Raw genomic sequence first — 22,827 nt, 5'->3', positions numbered from 1 at the left:
AATACAGGCACAACCATTTTTGAACACAATTACAGCCTGGAAACCCCACAGGGGAATTCAGTGGAAATCATTTCAACATTTATTTGATGTGAAACCTCTGACCCAAGCAATTCATAGAGCAATTAAAGAAGTAGGGCCTGGAAGATTTGACGGTAATGCCATTTTGGGTTTTGTTGACAAATGGCCAATACAAATGATAATTGGTGGCATCTTAAATTAGATCCGAATGTGAATAGGAATCAAGAGAGATCCCATAGGGCTTAATACCGGAAACCCTATCATCCAATATACAGTGCTCATTAATAACCTGGAGGGAAAGTAAACTTGACTTAGATTAAATTTGCAGATGATGCAAAATGAATGAGAAATGGCAAATACGGAAGATGAATCAAAGTTTAATTTACCAAAGGACCTGGATATGTGAGAACCTTGGTCAGAACTCAATAAGATGAAATGCAATGGGAGACAGGTTCTGCAGTAAGGTTTGCTTCTGTGCGAAGGTCTGAGTACTCAACAGCACGCCCCACCCTGTGGTGGAGGCACTGGAGGGACACCTGGTATCCTCCAACACACCTTGCAAGGTGGCCTGATATCCCAGCATACTGCATGGTGAAGGGGATTTTGCAGCAGTGGGGACAGGAAGTGGCAGCTGCAAACCTGCTTCTCCTGTGATCCTAGTTTAGAGGTCTCGGCTTTGCTACAGGAAAGTGGGGATGCAGGAAGGGGGTGTCCTAGTGCAGCTTCCACAAGATTCCAAGCCTTGTACACCTTCCCCCATCCTCATTGTCATCACCCATGCGGTTCCTGCAGATCCAGGAGACGCTGTTAGGAGAACTTTATTTTGCTGTTCTATTTCCTTTAGATCCTCAGAGCAACCAGGTATTATTATCCATATTTCAGACACGAAGAAATGCAGTTGCAGAGAGGTTAAGTGTTTTTCCCAGGGATATACAATAAATGGTAGAGAAGAGAAGACCTAATTACATTCTCTGGGAGGAAAAAAGAGAGCAGAAGGAACCAGAAAGAAAACCTAGGAGATTACTAGAAGATTTGAGAAGAGGTGAGTTCTGTTTATAGGTAAGATTGGCCCTAGTCAAAGAAACATGACATTTGTCTTCCATCTGCTTCAATGTTCCTTTTAGAACCTCCATAAGCTGGGCACAGGGGTTCACACCTGTAACCCCAGCGTCTTGGGAGGCTGAGGCAGGAGTATTGCAAGATGAAGGCCAGCCTCAGGGATTTATAGAGGCCCTAAGCAACTTAGTGAGACCCTTCAAAATTAAATAAATAAAAAGAACTGGGGGTGTAGCTCAGGGTAAAGTGCCCTGTGTTTAATCCCCCAATACAAAAAAAAACCCAAAAGCAAAACAAAACAAAACAAAAAAAACCTTCCTATATAGTCTAGGGACTTATTTGGCTGTAACAAAAGCCTTATTAATAGTAGCTTAAAGGGCTAGGGCTGTGGCTCAGCAGTAGAGCACTTGTCTCGTACGTGTGAGGCCCTGGGTTTGATCCTCAGCACCACATAAATAAAAGGGTATTGTGTCCACCTACAACTAAAATATATATGTATGTGTGTGTGTATGTGTGTGTGTGTGTGTGTGTGTGTAGAGAGAGAGAGAGAGAGAGCTTAAAGTAATAGGGGTTTATTTGTCACATGTAACAAGAATACAGAAGTGGACAAATACCAGTGATGATTTCCCATTTCATCAGGGCTAAAGTTTCTGTGTGTTTCTTGGCCTTTCCCTCATTGCACAGGAAGGCTGCTAGAGCTCATTGGGAGGTCTACATTCAAGGCAAAAATTGAATGGGTTTTGTCGCCTTTGTATTGTTATTGTAGAACAATAGAAGGTAGAAGGGCAGTATCTTCTATATTTGTGCTCTTTATCAAAAAGGCAAAACTTTCTCAGAAGCCGCTGCAAGCTGACCTCCACTTAGCTCTAGGTCTCATGTCCACTTCTGCCCTTGGAGAGACCTGGAAAGGAGGAAACAGGATTGCCACCACTGAGCTGAAGCCAGATCCGTTGCTTGAGTCTGGGCTTCAGGTTCTCTTTGCAAGGAAGAAAGGTGCCGTGGGTGCTGGGTAAGCTAGTCACGGTGTCTGCCACAGCCTCTTTCTCCACTTGCCTCAGCCAAGAACCCTGGCCTCTACTGTCTGAGCAGTTGACATTCCAGCTGAAGTTTGGGCCAGAGGGAGTCAAACTGGACTATTCCAGTTGTTGTCTTCAGTGGAGTTTATCCAAAGGAAGCGAAATCACAAACCTGTAGGAGTGGAAGCCATACCTTTCTGGAGGTGAGCACTCAGGGAGGAGCTTGAAGATTCACTTAAGATCCACCAGGAATTTCTGTGTAGTAAACATAGAATCAGACACATCCTCAAATAGGGAGGATTAACTTGATAGAGTTTTTCAGACAGGGAGGATCAGTTTGGAGTATCAGAAAAAGAGTCTAGTCAACAAAACACAACAATAACAACACAAAGGCGACAAAAGAAAAATCACAAAAAACTGGAAACAACCCAAATATACATCAGTGGGCAAATGAGTAAACACACTGAGAGACAGCCACACAAGGGGACACTATTGCTCAGTAGAAGGAAACATACATCTGATAGATGCAGCAGTCTCTTGAATCTCAAAAGCATATGGCACCGAAAGACACCAGATGCAAAAGATGACAGACTGTAGAACACCATTTATATGAAATTCCAGAAAAGACAAAATTGGTCTGTCATAGCAAAAGCCTATCAGTGATTTTCTAAAGTTGGGAGAACAAGTTGATGTGACAGGAATGTTCACTATCTTGATTGTGGTGGTTGTATGCACTTGTCAAAACTCAATAAAGCAGCCCCTTAAAAAGGATGCATTTTAATATGCAAATTATACCTCAATAAAGTTGACATCTTTTAAAAAATCCTGTCTACATCTCCATTTTCATGGTTTTCTTTTTCTTTTTACTTCCTCTGTTCCTCGCCAAGTTCCTTCTGGAAAATTCCAATTTTGCTTTGGCAGAGCTTCAGGAAAAGTGCTATTTGCCTAATACCTAAAGGAAATGCAGAATGAATCAGGGGCTATGGCAGCATTGACAGCAGGTGCCCCCAACTTGACAAATAGGGGGGACATCATGATGGCTAATTTTATGTGTCAATGTGGCCAGGTCCCCATACCCAGATATTTTGGTCAAACATTATTCTCGATGCTTCTGTAAAGTCATTTTTAAAAGACGCCATCAGTAAGCTTGAGTAAAGTCCATTACCCTACCAATGTGAGCGGGCCATGCCCAATCAGTTGCATGCTTAATAGACAAAGACTAACCTGTCAAGCAATAGGGAATTCTGCCAGCAACCTGTGTTTGGACTTGAACTTACAACATTAATTTTTTCCCAGGTCTCCACTGCTCACCTGCCCTCCATCGTTTGGATCTGTCAAGCCTCCAAAATCACCAGAGTCAATACCTTGAAATAAATCTCTAATAAATAGGCAGAAAGATAAGTAGGTAGACATGTCCTGTTCATTCTATTTCTCCAGAGAACCTGGGATAAAGCAGACAGGTTGTGCTTGAGATTAGAAAGAGGATTACAAGGTCCAGGCCTCCGTGAACCTGTTGTCTCTCAGTGCTTAGCACTGAAGAAGAGCGTTTGATGAGAAGGGTCTACACCATACTTCTAAGGTTCTAACGCCAGCTGCTTGGCCATGAACACATGCTTCCCTTTTCTCAGCCTCCCCTTCCCCAAGAAAGGGACAATGAAATTACCTCTCATCAATAAGGATTAAATTAGATATCAATACAAAGCCCTTCTCACTCGACCATAAGTGATATTTACTACCAAACCCTGTGCACCGTGCATGTCCCTGTGTTACCAGCAGAGCCCCCTCTCTGTCCCGAGCCTTCCCAGGTTGCTGTGGGGGGTCTCTATGTTCTTGTCCTCCCAGACACCCCCGTTTCTGCCATAATGTAATACATTGGTCTGAATACCTGGGTGCCACCGTGCTGGGCGCCACCAAGAGGGAGAACAAGAGAGACTGATAGATGTCTCTTGATTTAATAAGTCAAATCAGGTTAAGCTAATGGCATTTCAGAGAATTTTCTGCATAATCTTTTCCTTAGGAACTTGCTACTCAACTTGGTTTGCAACTTTGCCTGACCAGAAGCCATCGAGCCAGGAGGGCGGGGATTCACAGACCGTTGTACTTCCTATTTTGTGTTTGTGCATTCAGCTCTTCCAGTGTCTACGAAGCGGTTTTACATTCATGGTCTTCTGTGCGGAAGGTTCCTTAGAAGAATGAGTTGTTCAGCCCGGAACTGTGCCAGCCCTACCTTGGCGCCATCGCCTGCTCTGCTCACGCTCTACATCACCTGAGGAATGGCTGCCCTGGTCCTCACCTCGGCTTGATCTGAGGAGCAGTCATAAGCTCTGAGACCTCTCAGCCTTCCCGGCAGTGTAGACCTGGAGGACGCAATGGCTTTCCTTTTCCAAGGTCTAGGTCCTTCAGTTAGGAGTCTACCTGACATGAGAATAGACCTGTAGAAAGTTCTGGAAAGTCATGCCCCTTGCTCACCAGATTTCTGGACCACTGCTCAATTCCCTCTGGGGAAGGTCCAAAGCTTCCTGGGTTTGTGGTCATACCCAGCATTCCTGTCTCTCAGCTTTTTAATGGGGAAACCGTGACCTGGACAATGTCTAATCCGGTCGTGCAGATTGGTCAGGGCCAGGGAGGGGAGGTACAGCCCTTCTGTGTGAGGAGCTGTTGACAGCACGGAGAACATCTAGTACCAAGAAGAAACCGAGTGTGCCATGATGGCATCGCCACGAGGCCCAGTGGTCAGGGGAGACCAGGAAGGGGTGATGGGGGAGCTGGAGAGATGCATTAAAGTCTCTAGAAGAGTCTCCACAAGGTGGACCAGAGGAGGTGTTTTCTAAACTTAGTGTTCTCCAAAGCTGAGAACAAGTGAGTTCTCTCCAACCCTAGAGCTGTCCAAGCAGGGACATCAGGACTGTCCAGCCAGCATGGGGTCAAGGCGCCAAAGCAGTTAGATGAGAGCAGTGGGGACATTTGGCAACATTTGGGGATATTTTTGTTGTTACAACTGAGGGGGGGCCGCTGGCATCTAGAGGCCAGGACTGCAGCTCAGCATCCTACAGTGGGCAGGACGGCCCCCACAGCCAAGAGCTATCTGGCCCAAAATATGAATGGTGCCAAGGTTGAGACACCCTGGATTAGACCAGCTGTCATCCTGGGTCTAGGGTACTCACCCCCTCAATCTGCCTGGTAACTTGGAAGACCGTGGAAGGCAATCGGAGAGCATCTACAACTCAAGGAACAGTGTGCAGGAAGATGTGCAAGTAGGAAAATCTCAGAGATACATTTTCAGTTTCAAACACTGTGGGCTATATTTTGGGACTCTGGCCATCCTTTCTGTAGCCAAAACTATGAGCCTGTTATTCTCCAGAAAGCAAATTATATGCTCCCACTACTCCCGCCTACTTCCACCTGCAGGCTGGGAGGCAATGCAGGCAAATCCAGAGGCAGGGTGGGCTGGGGGCGGGGAACAGCACAAAGTGGGCAAGCAGAGGGGCCCACAGTGGGACTTCCCCCAGAGGCTCGCCCTCACCCCCAACTTCTGAAATTATCTTTTAAAATTCTTTTTCTGTTTTCTGGCTGGCAAAATTTATCAAACCCTGGAATAGCTCAACTACAAAGAAGTTCATTCCTGTCATATTTACTACACTCAGAGCTTGAGAATCATATAGCTCTTGAGGTCAAATCTTGGCTCTGCTGATTGTCATCTGGGTATTGAGCAAGTTATTTAACTTTTCCGAGCCTCAGTTTCCTTATTTATAAAATGGATGAATAACCCTGGCTTCCTAAGACGGCTGTGCAGATGACATGAGCAAATGCACCTAACAGCCACACAGTCCCTGGGACCTAATAGATACAAAGTGGCAATTATTATTGGCATGATACAATATCATGCCTATATTTCTTCAGAAGACTTGATCCGTGACATTGGGTTAGGCACTGAACAAGGAAATTATGCCATCTTGAAACTCAAAATCAGACTGAAATTCTCTTGCTCTATTGAGAGTTCTCCACTATTATTAATTACAAAAACTAAGTAGCTGTCAGTCAATAGATGCATATGGTCTCATTTAACCCTCTCAGTACTGGAGTGGGGAAGGCATTACCAACTCATTTCCCAGATGGAGAAACAGAGATGCAGCTATGAAGTGGATGGCCTGAGGTCACACAGTAGCTCCTAACTGGTTGAGGTGAATGGACTCCAGGTAAGCCTGAGTCCTGAGTTTCAACCATTGCTCCTGTTCCCGAAATTCTTCTTTGCAACTGCCTACTCTGCTCTGGCCTGAGCCTGGGAATCTGGGAACATCCCACTGCAGCAGACATGCCTCCAGATCCTTCATTGGCACCAGTGTGCCCATGATCAGGGATGGCTTAAGTAGTCCTCTCACTAGGCTAACTTCATTTACAAAATAGCCTTTTAAATTTAAGCAGGGACTCCAACCTGTCATCTCCTAAGGCAACGGTATAGATGCATGAGCCATTTTCAATATTTCAAGAAGTCCCTTTAGACATATTCAGTTACCCTGACACAACTGCAAAGACCTACCACTATCAATGTTTCAGTGATTTAGTTTGGAATTACATCAACTCTGGGAATGCTGGTTATTTCTACCTGCTTAGAAGTGCTAATGGACAATTCCTTAGGCTCCAGTAAACTGAAATGGGAAATTAAATAGGACCTTTTTCATAGTAAAAATCTTCAACTTCAAAACTTGAACTTCATAGGAGAAAATAACAAAAATTGCCCTGAGAGATGAAATATGTGGGGCTTAGCTAAAGGATACAGCACAAATCATGAAATATCAGGTCCAAGATGACACACCTGAGGATCTAGGGAGAAGAATGCTGTGTATGAGACATCTGGGTACCTGCCTCACCTATGCACAGGAACACAGTCCTGCCCAGAGTCCTGTGGAGTGAGCGTGGCCACGGCTACCATCATGCATTGCTAGATCTTTGCCAGATGCTCATGCATCTGATCTTGGGCAACTTAAACCTGTGTGGCTGGACCAAAACAGATAGGTTGATCCTATTTCTCTTGGAAACCTGGAGATGAGAAACTGAAAGACAGAGGCAGTTTCCAGTGGAAGCAGAAGTTAGGAGGCTATGGGGAAAGTTGCTCCATTACAGGAGGCTGGTGTAGGTGCAGTGAGCTGCAAAGCAGGCTGAATTTATGTGGGAATGAGAATGCGTAGAGGACCTGAAATTAAGTCTACAGAGAGAAGAAAGGAGCAGATGCAAAGAGGAGGGAACACAACATGGAGTAAGGTTATGGGGGACCTAAGGACTAGTTCTGGTTTCACTGAGACTCAGATGGACCACACAGTTCCTGTCTTTGGGCTCCTGACATTCCCAGTGTGTCCTTACAACAAATCCCACTTTACTAGCTTAAGTGGGTCTCTCTTCTTAGCATACAAAGAGGCTTGATTAAATTAGACCATCCAAGTCTGGGTGGGGGAACCCCCTTAAAAATCACATCATACAGCCATGATTTCTGGAAGAGAAAAGTCATGGTACAGAGACCTGAAACCTACATAAACATAAAAAGAATGTATTTCAGGCTGGAAGCCACAGAGATTGCACAGGGAGAAACCAACATTGGATTTCCTGGAAAATACCACATGGGGTTGGAGAGAAAGGCCCCCAGGGGTATGGCCCTACACACCCTCCAACCCCAGAGATGCCAAGCCAAGGGTGAACAAACATCTTCCTTTGGACCAGATTCTTTTGCAGGATGTCACTAAGAATCTGTTTCCCTCTACTCTGTATGGCCATAGGGACCCCATTGTTTACTTCTCCCTGCAGCCATTTCCTGGTCCCTGGTGCATGCTTCCCTACATTTTGGCTGTGATCTTGCCCAGGTGGCTTGCATGTGACTTCCAATAGCACCAGGGAGAAATGACAGCATGTGAGCCCTAAGTTCAGGCTTCAGGAGCCCTGCTGATTGTACTCTCTGCCCCGCCAGGAGAGGAACATGCTCTTGCCAGCTGGCTGGTTCCAACAGGATGAAAAACATGTGCAGGCACCTAAACCTAAGCCCAACCTTGGCCTGGAGCCAAGACAGAGGAGCCCACATGCCACTGCTGAGCAGCACCAGCCCCACTGCACACACAGGAGAAATAAACCTCATGTTGCCTGCTGCTTGTTACACAGCACTTTTGTGATTAAACGGTACAGTTATTTGAAAAAAAATAGATTAGATGTTTCTGAATGGAAGATTCAAGGAAGAGGTGTCCTAGTTTGGGCAATAGCAGCCCAATGAGCCTAAGGGTTACTGCCCATGGTGATAGCAATAGAACCCCTAAAGGACTATATCTTTGGGGTGGAGGAGGTGGCTCAAGGTCAAGTTGCTCATCTCTATGAGGGAACTCTCCTCCTAACCAAGCTTGTAGAATTTAGTTTTATTTTATTAAGTAAAAGTTGTAAGCTTCCTCCAGGCCTTCGACACCCTAGGCTGGTTCTGGCAGATTCTTAGCTGTCCATCAGACTTCACTGGCTCCTTTTTCACAGTGCAGCAATCAGGGCTAGTATATCACTGACTGTCAACTGCAACCACAACCCCTCTTGCAATTACCTGTGGCCATGTGGCTGACTTTTACCCAAAGGAACATAAGCAAAAGAGACCAGAGCTACGTTGGAACTGGTATAGCAAGACAGTAGGCATGCCCCGTCCATCTTCCCTGTCCTGCCAGCTGCCACCCAGGCCATGCAGACAGGGACAGTGCTATAGGACAGAGGGAATCACTGTGGTCCAAGAGATCAGTTACTTGTTATCCATTCATAATGAGTCGAGGGCTTGTTCCAGACCACGAATCAGCAGGCCATTGTTTAGTTCAGGTGACAGTTTTTTCCCAGCGCATGCCATTCTGGATGAAGAGCATCCATTTGCATTCTGACACACTCTTCTCAGCTCCCTGTGGGCTAATCCTCTGGGGGGGCACTGCTCTGGGGAATGGGAGAGGCACAGGATGGAACAGTTACTTGAAAAAAAATTAGATTAGATGTTCCTGAATGGAAGATTCAAGAAAGGGGTGAATATCCAGGAGGAATAGAACTGCCTGCCAACCTGGAGTACCTGCTCTGGATTAAAAAAAAAAAAATAGGAAACCAATGTCTCTTTCAGGTGGGTCTTTGCAGTGAGATCTCTTTCTCATAGCAGTTAAGTTTCCCCTAACCAAGTCAGTGGGATTGATCATCTCTACCTGGCACACCTTGGTGAGAACTTTAAAAGGCATTCATTAAGAGAGGGCATCCAACCAGGATCTGTTTGGGCTCATTCACACCAGCTAAATCAAATGTACAATGGTTCCGTTCTCTGACAACAAATCATTATCTTTTCTGGCTAGGGAACTAGATCACATCTTACACCTGCAAGACGATGTATCCATTTGCATCTATTGAGTCCCTTCTCTGTGCCTAGGACTGGGATACACACTGTGAATGCGGTTCTGAACAAGACTGATGCAGTTGCTGCCCTTACAGAGTGCCAAGCAAGTCACATAGCCCAGCCTTAGTTTGGTGGTAGAAATCTTGTGGGCTGGGAATTTTGAAAGCAAGAACTGAGGTGAATGGAGGGACCCAGATACATCTTGCCCTGCAAGGGACACACACACACACACACACACACACACACAAATGTGTGTTGCCTGCATTAGCAGAAAAATTATGCTTTCTGTAGTACTGTTCCTATACTTGAATGTCTCTACAGTGGTTTTTTTCCTAGTTCCATAGGGTGAAAACATCATTTAGAAGATTCTAAAATTTCTTGATTGAACTAAATGGGAAGGCCTTTTTTTTTTCCCAACAAGTTAATGTGGAGAGAAAAGAATTTAGTGTTCCTTCGAAGACTTGGAGTTGTAGAAGGCATCAGGCCTAAGCATATCTTAGATAAGTTGTTCATTCATCAAATACTTGTTGAACACCACTGTGATCCAGGCACTCTGTGGGGTACAGAGAAGCAAGTTGAAGCAAGCTCACCCAGTGGGAGGGAGCAAGCTATGGATGATCAGTCACCTGTCAGTGAACATCTGTTCACAGAGGAGTTGGGGGAGGGACTCACTGCAGAGGCTGGTAACCCAAGAGAGATGGAATCAAAGCCAACTGTAGACTCTTTCCTTTTGATTTTCACTTGGATCACTCCCCAGGATAATATTATTGTATTTCCTTGGCTACTAATAATGATCATAAAATCAGCCTTTTTCCTCTTACAGGCAGACACATGCACAGAAAAAAAAAACACATGTTTTAATGTTCACTCATGCAATATGTTGTGTGTGCTCACCTAAGAAAGGCACATATGCATTGAATCACCAGATACTCAGACCAAAGTGTACATTTTCAGCTTCAATCTTGTCAACACCATGTGGATAAGGAACATTAAAGACTCACCAGGGAGGCAAGTCACCAGCCCTTGGTGAGGACTAGCCCTCATCTATGACAAGCACAACCACACGAGCAGCTCTGGCGGCCAAATCGTGGGCAACAGCATCCTACCAGCTTCTATTTATTGTCCCATTGCTATGGCGCGAGCCCCTTTCACATTCAAGGCATTTAACTGTTCAGGAATAGGGCGGGTGAACGGTCTTTAGACCAGAGAACAGAAAGAGCAGAGGGAGGCTGAGCACCTCTAGAGACCTGTTCCTGCGGCAGGAGCAGCTGAGGGACAGTTGGAGCTCTCCCGCCGGCGCAGCCGAGGGAAATCAGCAGAAGAGCAGTTTCCTTCTCTATTATATGGAAGAAGCGTGCTTATGGAAGGGGCCCTGTGTTTAGTCCAACTAGCGTTCTCGCTGTTCTCAAAGCGGGTCTTCCGTTCCGTCCTCCACCTCGCGGTGTGAGTGGGCAGGTGCGCGGGGAAAGCCGCGGTGGAGGGAGGCACCGAGTGCTGGGGGCGGGGCGGGGCGGAGCGGAGCGGAGGTCTGCAGGAGGGAGGCCAGCCCGGAGGTCTAAGACTGGGACTGCGGGGAGGTTGTCCCTGGAAGGGAAGGGTCTGGAACATCAGGAGTACTCTGCAATCACGGTTCCAACACTTTCAACACTGCCCAATCACAAAACGTCCATCCTCCGTGCTCACCCTTCTGCCTCTGAGATCAGGCTGCGGGTCGCTGCTCTCTACCCCTTGCTGCATGCGAGCTCAGTAAAAGCGGGAGACCGGTGAGGTCAGACTGGGGGCAGTTCACGAAATTGTGTTGGCGTCGAGGATGGGCGGACCTAATCCGGAGTGGGGAAGGCGGGCGCGGCTAGGAGGGGAAGGGAGAGGGGGCACGGTACGCTCAGCCTCTTCATCACTCGAGGGGAGATGGATGGTTTTCCGGGCCAGGAGTCCGGGCGCCCGGCTCGCGATAGGGAGACGTCAGAGCGCTCTGGTCGGTGGTGGAAGAACCCCCCAGCCCCCCCGCCCGGCTTCCATATAAAGTCGGGGCCCTAGTGGAGGCTGCAGCAGTGGCGCGGGCGGCAGCGGCGGGAGCTCCTCGGAGGTCCAGTCCTCCTTCGCTGCTCCGCCGGGGGCAGCGCACTCTCCGCCCGGCCTCGCCTAGCCTCGCGGCTCCGATACCAGGGCTTCCCGCCGGCATCATGGGCGGCCCCGAGCTCCCATTCGTCCTGTTGGCGCTGGTCCTCTGCCAGGCGCCCCTGGGGCCAGCAGCCCCGGTGCCGGTGGGCGAAGGGACCGTGCTGGCCAAGATGTACCCGCGCGGCAATCACTGGGCGGTGGGTGAGTGTCCTGGCCGCAAGAGCCGCGCGCTCTTGTCCCTGGAGGGATCAGCCAGCCCCAGGAGACCTGTCTCCGCATCTCAGCCTTTTCGCGGACGGGCTGTGGGGCTTGGGCTTGCTCCGACCCTTCTACTAAAACACCAACCCTGATCTCCCAAACTCCACCCCACCTTTACCCGTCCCGGGAAGACTGGGTCTCTAACTAACCGGAGGCTGGTCCCTGAATCCTTTCCCGCTCGCTCTCTGTGGGTGCGCACCCGCTTCCTCCTCAGGGCGCAGAAGCCAGCGCGCAGCTCTCCAAAAATCCCAACCCTACGCTTCAGCTCACCTTCCCTCCGCACAAATCCGACACTTCCTTTTTTTTTTTTTTTTCACCTAATCTCAACCCGCTCTGGCATGGGTCTCTCCTGGAACAACTTTGGGGAGCGAGGTGTCGCGATCGTGTCTCTGAGCCTAGGTCTAGCCAGGTCCAGGCTGCGACTCTTACGAGCTTGGGCTGGAGCCCCTTTGCGCCTCGCAAAGCCACAGGTGTGGGGTCCAGGGACGCAGCGCTCCCGCCCCGGGTTCCAAATCTGTTCAGCTAACAGTGCCTGAATGTATACTGTTTGTGGCTCTCCTGGGTTGTCTGGGTCCTGCTCTTTCCTTTACAGATACTATCCCCCGACCCCGCCTTTTGCCCACCCTCTTTCTTTCCAGCCCGCGGGCTCCGCGCTACGGGACTCGCGCGTGCTCTTAGCGTTCACCCTAGCCTCTCTGTTCCTGGAGCCCCCGCTCTTTCTCAGTCTCGGTCTATCTAAACGCACGACTTCGCCCTCTGCCTTAGCGTCTTTCCCATCTCCTCTGCCAACCTCCTGCTCTCCGACACCGGCGTGGTGATTCCCATGTCTTGATTCCCGGAAGCAAGGCGGAAGAGACTGCCTGGTGGCGGGCGGAGCCGGGCGGGAGGGCGCCTGCCAGGTCAGGGGTCTGCCGAGGGCACACCCGCCGCCAGCTTCGCCATCACCCATCACCCGCGGGCCTTTGGGCCTCGCTAAGCATAGCCTCTTGCAAACGCGAGGGGTTCAACATCCCCAGACGTACCCCACCGCAGCTCACTGCACCAACCTCAACCTGGGAGTCGGCCCATCTCTAAAGAGATGGTGTGTGTGAAACAGAGACAGAGACACAGACACGCAGAGACACGCACTATTTCCTTAGTCAACCACTTAGGACCGGAAACAGTGTGTTGAAAAAGTACTTATTAATTCGAATATCAACCTCCTGCCACGAAGAGGAGGAATTTGGGGGAAGGGGTGGTGAGGCTGGAACTGGTTTCCCGGGCCTCTGTGTTGCCTTTGGTTTTGTCAGAGGAGAAAGAGCCCGGGATTGCCCAGAGCAATTTTTGTCATTGCTATTAGTATCATCCTCCCCCCAGGGTTGAGAGGATTTGTGATCTCCAAGGACCCGGTGGAACCCAGGAGAAGTTGGCCTGGGTGAGGCTGAGAAGCCCTGCACTTCCAGAATGAAGGACACTCACAAGGGGTCAAAGAACCCAAATTTAGAATTAGTAATTCTTATCAAGGGTCTCTGGGAGCTTAAGTCCAGTGGCCATTGTCTGGTATAGCCACCATTCAGGAGGAGGAAAGGTGGAGTGAGCCTTCAGATTTCCAACCTGTTTTCCTCAACTGTATTTTTATACTAACAGGACTTACTATGAGGTAAGCCTTGCAGGCCCAAAGTAGGAGAACAGAGTTAACTGGGGAGCATGGTCATTATTTCTGGTGCAAGCCAGGCCCGACCTGTTTTGCTGTAGTTCTGCAACATGACTGTCCCCAGGTACTTAGGGTGTCTGCATTTATTCACCCTTCCTAGTGGTAACCCCAAAGTACACAGACCAGCAGCAACCCCAAATGCCACTTTGAAATTTATTATTAAATGTACCCTTTTCTCTTCCCCCTGTTTGTACAGGGTGTGAGGAAGACCAAGGGAAGAAGGAGGTCAAGAATAATATAAATTTCAGCCTAAAATTACATTTTATATTTTAAAAGTTTGTTGTGTGTACACATACCAGTGTTGGAATAAGAAGCGTTGGCAGGGACAAATGATGTTAAGTTTCAAGTTTAGCTTTCAGTTATCCCAAACCAAGGCCAATCCTCTCCAATAACAAAGACACACAGTTTAGTTTTAATTAGTGCAAAACTAAAGACACATATTGCTGTCTACAAGGAAGCTGTCAGCTTCCATTTGCAGGCCTGTTAACTGATTTGCTCCTTCCACCTGACAAAAGCAGAGTGTAGCAACAGAAAAGGAGATGACAGCTAGAAAATGTAGCATGCTCCTCTGTGGCTGGATGTCCATGGGAATGTTTGTGCAATGAAAATGTGTGTCAACACACACTATTCTCAATGCTTCCATGCAATGTTCTTAGTGTTGGCTCTTTGATGTGATGCTTATCCCAGAAGGTGGAATTGGAAAGCACCACTCTGAAGCTGCAAAGTGGCTTGACACTGCAGTGCTGACTCAGAAACTGGGGGATTTAAAGTGTGGCTCCAGGACTGGGGGGTGTAGCTCATGGTAGAGCACTTGCTTAGCATGCACAAGAGCCAGGATTCAATCCCAGCCCCACAAAAGCAAAACACAAAAACTCCAGAAAAACTACTTCTTAGAAGTACTCAATACTTTAATCCACATGTTGATGTCTATATTTTCCTAAGTTAGGATAATTTTCAAATTTTGACTTCAAGGAAATTCAGACTTGTCTATTAGTGGTTTCTTTAAATGATTAAAAAGAACAGAAGCTCTTTTCTCTCTGTCTCTCTGACCAAGGTTTTGTTTTGCAAATGCCTGTCTTTTGTCTATGCTGAGATCTCCATTATTTTGATATGGACATGTGACAGATGATGATGGGAGGAGAGGTAGAAGTGGGCATATCCTCCATGTTGCCATGGAGACAATGATTTGGATGACAGTAGCCAGCACAAAAGTGAAATAGGACCCAGGAAATGAGTGCTTCCCTGGGATGTTATAGATGGTGTGCTTTCCTTAATAAACAGCTTGTAGATCTAGTGATGGGGAGCTGAACATCACACACCCACCACACGTGAAATTCAGTCCAGCGTCACAGGATCTGTGTTAAATTGATCACAGAATGGGTGATGACTTTATCCTCCCATTATAGAAAGTCCACAAAATTATTTGGCCATGACAAAATAAAGTTCTTGTTTGTAAAAATAATATCTCCATCACCCCTCTGTTTCAGAGCCAATAACTCCTTCCTCATTTCCAGCATCCTGACTAGATGATAGGCAATTAGGGAGGGCAAGAGGGACTGAGGTCATTACAGGGAGCATCAGGGTTCCAATCCTGCCTTCCAATCATCATGATTCAATTTCCTCTGTATAAATGAAGCTGATGCATCAGAACTTCCTGGGAAGTTGTTCAACATAATCACTGTTATGGCCAAGTGCAAGGTTATTTAGTGGATATCCAGGCACCAAGTTGGCCACGCATATAAGTGAAGAGCCAAGAATTCAGGATCCCAGTGCTTCAGCTTGAAAACTGATCTCAATAGGGTCTTAAAATCATGTGAAGTCTCCTGTTGTAAGTGACTTAGCAAGGACTTACACTGAAAATCTCATTTGAAGTCTCCCTTATATTGAATTAATTCTTCTCATTTACATAATGAGCCATTATATACTAATATACAGTCTCTGTGCCTTTTATAAAATTGGAAGGCTTTTTTTTTTTCAGATCTTACTCTTTTTTCCAGACCCTGGAATGATGTGTTGCTACCTTGTAGTTTTAGGAAGTTAAAAGGCACTTTGAAACAATATAATGGAATTTGGACTCTGAGCTGACTTTAATCCTAGGGACCTTTGCTAATATCTGTATGACCTCAGGTAAGCCTCATTTTCACCAAATCTATTACAGTAAAACCTATTGTGGTCTGAATCAAATGAAATAATCCACATTTAAACATTCTGGAAACTGTCAGTTGCAGTATATATGACAGTGATGAAGTTATAATGAGGCTTCTTTGTTGGTGGACAGTGCTCTGGGAAGGGGCCTCTTTTAAGTGACTGAAGGTCTTTCAAATATTGTTTCCATGATATTTGTCTTGAATACTTCTAATGCCAGTCTCTGTTGGGACCATAAGGACTTTATCCAGTATATACTTTAAATTTTTTTAAAAAACCATCTTTCATTGATGTTAAAATTTCAAAGAGGTAAAGGCCTAATTTTAGAGAGATGGGGTGAGGGAAAGCAGAAGAAGACAACATATGTGTGTAGCTGAAGCAATGGGTTAAAGTATTAAGACCGCAGACCCTGAATTCCCTGCCTGTTTCTTATCCTGTGTTAACTTCACTTGCAAACTCGAATTTCCCTGTCTTTAGCACTTTGGCCTCCTTAATGATGGCTTTATTTGTACAGCAGGTGCGTGTCCCTGAGGCCACTTAGAGACACTCACTGACCATCTCAGACATCCAAGAGAAAACCCTGCATTTATGTGGTTGCCAAGTGTTAGTCAGAACTTGTTTCCAGCTTGTTTTTCATCACGCTCTTAACTAATAATGTCCAGGTGAAGTTTCCTAGATTCAATCTCAGCTAAAATTCGGAGAAAGTTTAAGTGAAAAATTCCTTTGGTACATTTGTATTAAAGATAAGAGGAAAGCAACACTTTCCTTTTCTTCTTCTTCTTTTAATCCCACAAAGAAACATACCAAGGCTTTTATTTTCAGAAGCAATTCAGAATTGGCCGAGGAAGATGTTTAAAGCCCATTCTTCTGTTGGGAATAGAATTTGGTGCACATAGAATTGATGATAGAATTTGAGATTTAGAGGGTTCCTTAGGTTTAATCTAGCTCACCCTATAAATTTTAGAGCTGAGAAAATGGAAGACCAGGATATTAAACTACTTGGCTGAGGTCACCTGGCTAGTTCATAGAAATGATGGAACAAAAACCCAGATGTTACGGCTTGGATGTGACTTGTCCTCCCCAAAGCTCCTGTGTGAATGCAGGAATGTTCAGAGGTGGAAGGATGGAATTATGAGAGCTGGGACCTCTCAGTAGTAACTGCAGACAGATGGGGTGTGCCTGGAGGAGGTGGGTCACTGGGGTGTGCCCAGAGCAGTGTCCCTCTGCCCTGTCCTTCTGCCATGATACTCTAGAGCACTAGAGCCGAGAACTTGAGACTACGGACTAACCTCTGAAATCAGAGCCAAAATACACCTTCACTCTTCTGAGTTGTTCTTGTAGGGCATTTTGGTCAACTGACTCCCACACCAGGACTCCTGGGTTACAGTTCTGAATTCTGTCCACCTTGTTGCACATTTTTAACACCGGGCAAAATCTGTCAGTGTAAATAAAATGCTATTTACGCTGCATTTAGAAGGAAACAGCACAAACATAACTTTTTTTTTTTTTTTAATCTTTCTTATTCATTCATTCCCGCTGGTTAAATGTGTGGCATTCTGGTCTGGTTTTGTTTGTGCAGGGCACTTAATGGGGAAAAAGAGCACGGGAGAATTCCCCTACGTGTCCCAGGGAGACGGCCTGAAGCAGCAGCTGAGGAGACACACTCTGTGGGAAGAGGCTGCAAGGAATTTGCTGGACCTCATACAGGATAAGGGGGACAGAAGCCATCAGCCACCTCAACTCCAGCCCCTGGGCAATCGCCAACCCTCTTGGGATTCAGAGGAACGCAGCAACTTGAAAGATGTAGGTGAGGCCAACATACTTGAGAAGTGGGGTGAAAGGTATTTGAGAAGAGTTAGAAAGAGGGGAAACACAAAAGTGCTTATGATGTAAGTCTTAATAGCCACTCTGCGAGGCCAACACCAACATATGCTTACCAAAACAGCGGGCAATTTCCATGCTGTCTTTTATTTTTGCCAGAATAGATGATTTTTCCTATGGTCCCATCAAAATGTTGTTGTTTCAAAACTTCCCTTTAGGAGTTCTATCAGCAATTGTGTTTATTTGAAGTTACTCATTGATGGCCCTACCAAAATATTTTGATAGTGAGGCCATGGACTCTATTCCAGTAAATCCCTGTGGGTCTGCAGATGTGTTTATTTTTGATAAGTACCATGGAAGAAAGAGCCTCTTCCTAGATGTTTTTCAGAAGGGGGCATTTTTGATTGCATTCCTGTTTATATGCAAAGTAGTATTTCTTCAATTGGTTCCCAGATCACCAAGTTCAGGTTTTATCCTCATATTTCAAAACTTGGTGAACATATCTGAAGTCAACTGATTTGTCCTGCGTAGGCTGTTATAGAGGATAGGGGAAACAGTGATTCCAAACGGTCAATGTTTAGATGCAAAGACAGTAAATAAAACAGAGAATAAATTTTATGGGACAAAAGCAAGACAACCGAAAATGAGATGATGATCACTTTTATGAAATTTCCACAAAATATACAAGAAAAGGTAAAACTATTTGCAATTACAGCAATGGCTAGTTTATTGAATGTTCTTCATAGTTCAAATACTGGGCTAAACAGTTTACCTCCAGTTTTTCAACTTAATGCTCACAGCAGTGTTAGGAGAAAGATTCTTTTACTCTCTCATATTGGTGGGGGTGGGGTGTAATAGGAATTGAACCCAGGGCCTCACACATGCTAAGTACGTGTTTTGCCACTGAGCTATATAGCCCCAGGCTTTCTGTTTTGGAGATGTGCAAACAGACCTAATCACACAGCTTTGCACTGGTGAACCTGGGACAAGAGCCTGTGCTTGGTCAGCCCCAGACAGTGTGTGTCGTGCAGGCCATGTTCCGGGTAACGGTCCTTATTGATCTTAGATACACAGGATGCAGGATGCAGCGGAAGGCCTTGCTCCTCTCTGTTTCTGGCAATAAATAATATTGCTTTTCACTTATGGAGCCTGGAGACCTCCCAGCTTCTCTCGTTCATGGTGGTTAGCTCTTTGATTGATGGCCCCCTTGCAGAGGCTCTGGCTGGCTTTGCCAAGCCTTAGTCAGCCTCTCTGGAGGGAGACTTTCTGTTCCACTGCTCTTCCCTCTACTGGGGATTTTTCATGCTAAATGCAAACTAACAGCTCATCTGTTGCACGAAGCACCTGGAGAGAAAGTCTTTATAGTAGCTTTTGTTCAGAAAGAAAATCTGGATTAAATCAACCAAGTCAGAGCCAAGTGCCAACTTTGTACAGAGCCCTGAGTGAGTCTCTTGACAGATCTGTGTGATAGGTGTTAGGTGACCAGCCCTCCTCTTTGCTGAAGGATCACATGCTGAGTGCTCTGGGAACTTGTGATTGGCTTCCGGGCCCTACCTAGCCATGCCCCACTTCTTGGTCAAGTGCTTTGCCTTCTCATTTGTTTGAATAATAATAAAAAAACCCCACAAAACCCTCAGAATCGATTTCTACAAACATTGAAATGGACTGACTTTCACAGTGCATTGGAAAAATACTACTTCCCAACACACCCACCATGTTATCAATCTATAGTGCCTCATTTGTTGAACCAAACAACAGTTCTAGTTCAAGTTGCTTATTTTCCAAACTTGGCTCACATCTTTGAAATCTTTTGAAAACATTCAAATCCTTCAAGGATCGAAACTTTCCTATATTCAGAAAAATTTCGGAAGCTTCCAAGACAATTGTGAAAGAAAATCTCCAAAAAGGTCTCTGAGTGGTAGTATTATAGGATTCATGGAGTGGGAAATGGTGGGGAGTGACTGCTTAAAAAGGGACTTCTAGCCTGGTAGGTAGCACATACCTATAATCCCAGCAGCTCCAGAGGCTGAGGCAGGAGGATCATGAGTTCAAAGCCAGCCTCAGAAACTTAGTGAGGCCCTAACCAACTCGTTGAGATCCGTCTGACTCAAAATAAATAATAAAAAGGGGTGGGGGTTGGGGATGTGGCTCAGTGGTTAAGCGGTTCAATCCCTGGTACCAAAGAGAGAGAGAGAGAGAGAGAGAGAGAGAGAGAGAGAGAGACACTTCTCCCATTGTGAGCTAAAAAAGGTAATTTTTTCCTAATCTGGCCTTGCTCTCTGTTTTTATGCGTTGCTTTTATTTTTACAGGTTTAGAAAACCCATCCCATTTGATTCCACCTCAGGTTGAAAAATAGCGACTGCAGACCAGTCGCATAGCCTTTCCCTGGTGAAACCAGGGCAAGAGCCTGTGTGCCAAGCTTTGGGTATATTTTCCATAAATGTGAAAAACAAAACAGAGACCAAGACCGTTTATCACTCCCCTTTGCTTTGGAGATTCTGCCTCAATGAAAGTGTGTTGTTATGAAAACTGAAAACATCTTACAATTATCTTATTCAAAAAGAAGGGGTGCCAAGAGAATAATTCTATTAGAAATCCATATATCTCGTGGTGCTGGAGAGAAGCTTAATAACTTAGCCAGAATTAGCAGCAGGAGCTTCAGAAGCTGAAGGACTTTGCTTAAAATTAAAAACTACCCACATATGCTCTCTTCTCTCACCGTAGTAATAAAGCACCAAGTACTGCTGCCAACTCTCCCGGAGCAGGAGGTAGACATCCAGAGCATTTCCTATGTTTTGATGGCAAAGACATTTACTTAATTCAGGAAGATGTGTGGAAATCTGCACTGACTCTGGATTAGGGCACATGGGCACCATTTCCAAGGATAACTTTAACCTTTCGCCTGCACTTTCCCCACGAATCTTCTCATCCTATCCTGAAATCAGTGGAAATTTTACCCCATGGTTTCTAATAAAGCCAGACAGCGTGGGGGTTGGCTCCAGGGTGTGGCTGTAGATGGTGCTGACTTCCGGTGCCAGTATTAGTTAGCCTTGGGGGGTCTCTGTGATTGCGTCCCAAGCCACTGTTTTCGGTAGCCTTGGGTTTTTCTTTTTAGTGGACATGAAGAAGGGGTAGAGGGAGGGACTCCAGAAGCCCTTCTGGAAAGGAAGTAGAGGTGCAAGTTTGTCCTCACTTATAAGGGACCCCTCTCACTGTCCCATCCAGTCAGTATGAACAGGATGAAGCTTTTCTTTCTTAATCTTTGTAATGCTCCAAAGGAAGCTCGGCACACAGAACAGGCAGCATACAATCAGGAATAACTGTCAGTCCTGGCAGTTTCTATGGAGGAAGAAAGAAGGCAGCCCCCATCTCCAACACAGCTCCTCCTTACCCAGCCGCCTCTGTCCGGGGGTACCCTGAAGGTGCCAAGCCACAGGGCTCTTTTCCCTTTCCCCGCCTTGAGCCAGTCCTCCCAGTTCAATATTTGAGCCAATGGGGGACATCTGTGTCTCTTCCCCAATGTCTCTGACTCCTCCCATGGACAGCAGCTCGCATGGCAAGATGGATGGTCTCATCTCCAGCAGCCTGGCAGCCCTTGGGAGGAAGGAAAAGCTAATTGGCCTGTGTGGGAATTGAACCCAGCCCCGGGCTCATTAGTACCCGCTTTCCAGTGGAGCCACAGGGCAGGTAACCGTTTGCCTCGAATAGCAGTAGTGTCTTTATTAGGAACAAATGGCCCGTCTGGAAGCTGGGGAACCTGAATTGCCCGGGAACCTTGGGAAGGGGAAGGAGCTCTAGTTTCTCATCTCATTGGGTAAACACTGCTATGAGACCAGAGAAGTGTTTTTAAATTCTCACTCCTCTTTCTTCAGTCTTAGTTAAATTGAGCAGAAGCAGCAGCAAGCAAACCACACTGCATTTAGAGTGCTGGCAGAGACCCCCCGACTGAGCCCCCCTTCCCAGGGTGCCCCACGACTACCAGTTGCAGTCTAGGTCTGGGAGCGTGCGATGGTGCAGTTTGGAAACTGGCTTTGATTGGTGTCACCAGGCTCTGCCAAAATCGGCCAAGAAAGAACGAAAGTGCATGTCCCCACAGCCCACCCCACCAGCTGCTACCCTAGAAGTCAAGTCCTGGGGATTACACTTTTCACTTCCAACACTGGTTACAACTGCCTGAGAAATCACAGCAGGCACAAGGTAGGCAGATGCAACAGAAGACCCCTCCCCAGATACAGCAATTCAAAAAGCGGAGGCAGTTTCTCTCTTGGGGGTACTGTGGTGCTCAAACACTGCGTGGTCAGAATCATCCCCAGGGCTCACACGGGCAGGTGGATGCCTCTCCCCAGAATTTCCGAGCCAGGAAGGCCGGGCAGACCCAAAAATTCATCTTGTTTTCTAATGAGCTCCCCAGTGAGGCCAAGGGTTTCTTGCAAGTGGGTTTGTCTTCAGGATTAATAATATGTCTGCTTCACTCTCTCTGCTGTTTTTCCAGTTGGCAGACTCTCTGCTCCAGCCTCTCCAGAGGAAGGAAGGGACGCCCAGCTGAGGGACAATGACGACGGCCTCAGAGGAGCCCAACAAAATCCCTGAGAGACTGCCTTCCGCAAGTGTCACCTCTGCTGGATGGGCAGGATCTCCTTTGTGCAGAACATCGAACCATCCTCGTATCTCTCAACCTTGGCTGAGTCCGTGATTTCTAAGCAGCATCTTCTGGTCTGAACTTGTTTGCTGTAAACGATTGTCCCCAATGAGTCTTCCAATGAAGCTTTTGCCATCTTGGCTCTTGGTTGATTAGGTCCAGGCCCCCCGATCTGTCATCGTTCACAATAAAAGCTTAAACACCTTGTCTGAGGGGCAGGTTGCTCTCTTATTTCAAGTCCAAGTGGGAGGAGAGGGGGCAGTGATGAACGGGACAGCTAGCTCCATGGCGTGCTTCGGGGTTTGCTGACTAAGTCAGGCCGAATGGTCAGCTCTGCAGCTGAAGGCCACTTACCGAGGCCTTGGAGTGAAGAATGGCCTTTCCAGGATCTCACCAGTCTCTCTGTCATTGCCAGCTGCTGGGCTAGGTTGGAGATGGAGGCTGGCTGGCCCTCCTTGTCACTTAGGAAGCCCCTTATAGTCAGTCCTTATCACTACCTATCAGGTAAGTTGCTGATGTCATCGACACATTCCCCATCCTACTCCTATAAGCTGAGAGTGAGCATTCTCATCTAAATGAGCCAACAGAGGTCTAGAGAGGGCAGGTGACTTTCCCCAGGTCACACAGCAGGTGGAGCTGGGATCCAAATGTTCATAGTCACAGATTTTCCCCAGCACGGCA

General features: G+C 46.7%; 1 protein-coding gene across 2 annotated transcripts; it reads left to right on the top strand.

Annotated features, from left to right (window-relative positions):
- Window positions 1-11,466: 11,466 nt before the first annotated feature.
- Grp (gastrin releasing peptide) lies at window positions 11,467-22,353 on the top strand. 2 transcript variants are annotated; one of them, XM_021724958.3, is made up of 3 exons: window positions 11,467-11,790; window positions 17,265-17,492; window positions 22,000-22,353. In XM_021724958.3, exons 1-3 carry the CDS (start codon window positions 11,652-11,654, stop codon window positions 22,095-22,097), a joined length of 465 nt encoding a protein of 154 aa, XP_021580633.1. In that variant the 5' UTR covers window positions 11,467-11,651; the 3' UTR covers window positions 22,098-22,353. The 2 variants fall into 2 exon arrangements, with proteins under 2 accessions (XP_021580633.1, XP_005323079.1); XM_005323022.4 differs by having other exon boundaries at window positions 11,476-11,790; window positions 17,265-17,488.
- The last annotated feature ends 474 nt before the right edge of the window (window positions 22,354-22,827 follow it).

Source organism: Ictidomys tridecemlineatus, chromosome 13, assembly GCF_052094955.1.
Source record: "Ictidomys tridecemlineatus isolate mIctTri1 chromosome 13, mIctTri1.hap1, whole genome shotgun sequence".
In the NCBI taxonomy this organism is placed as follows: Eukaryota; Metazoa; Chordata; class Mammalia; order Rodentia; family Sciuridae; genus Ictidomys; species Ictidomys tridecemlineatus.
This window is presented reverse-complemented; position numbering and strand designations above follow the sequence as displayed.

Excerpts from the sequence above, each read along its gene's own strand:
- Grp (XM_021724958.3), top strand. The coding sequence starts at position 11,652 with ATGGGCGGCCCCGAGCTCCCATTCGTCCTGTTGGCGCTGGTCCTCTGC. Across the intron at positions 11,791-17,264 it reads CGGCAATCACTGGGCGGTGG|GGCACTTAATGGGGAAAAAG; the intron begins GTGAGTGTCCTG and ends TTGTTTGTGCAG. Across the intron at positions 17,493-21,999 it reads CAGCAACTTGAAAGATGTAG|TTGGCAGACTCTCTGCTCCA; the intron begins GTGAGGCCAACA and ends CTGTTTTTCCAG.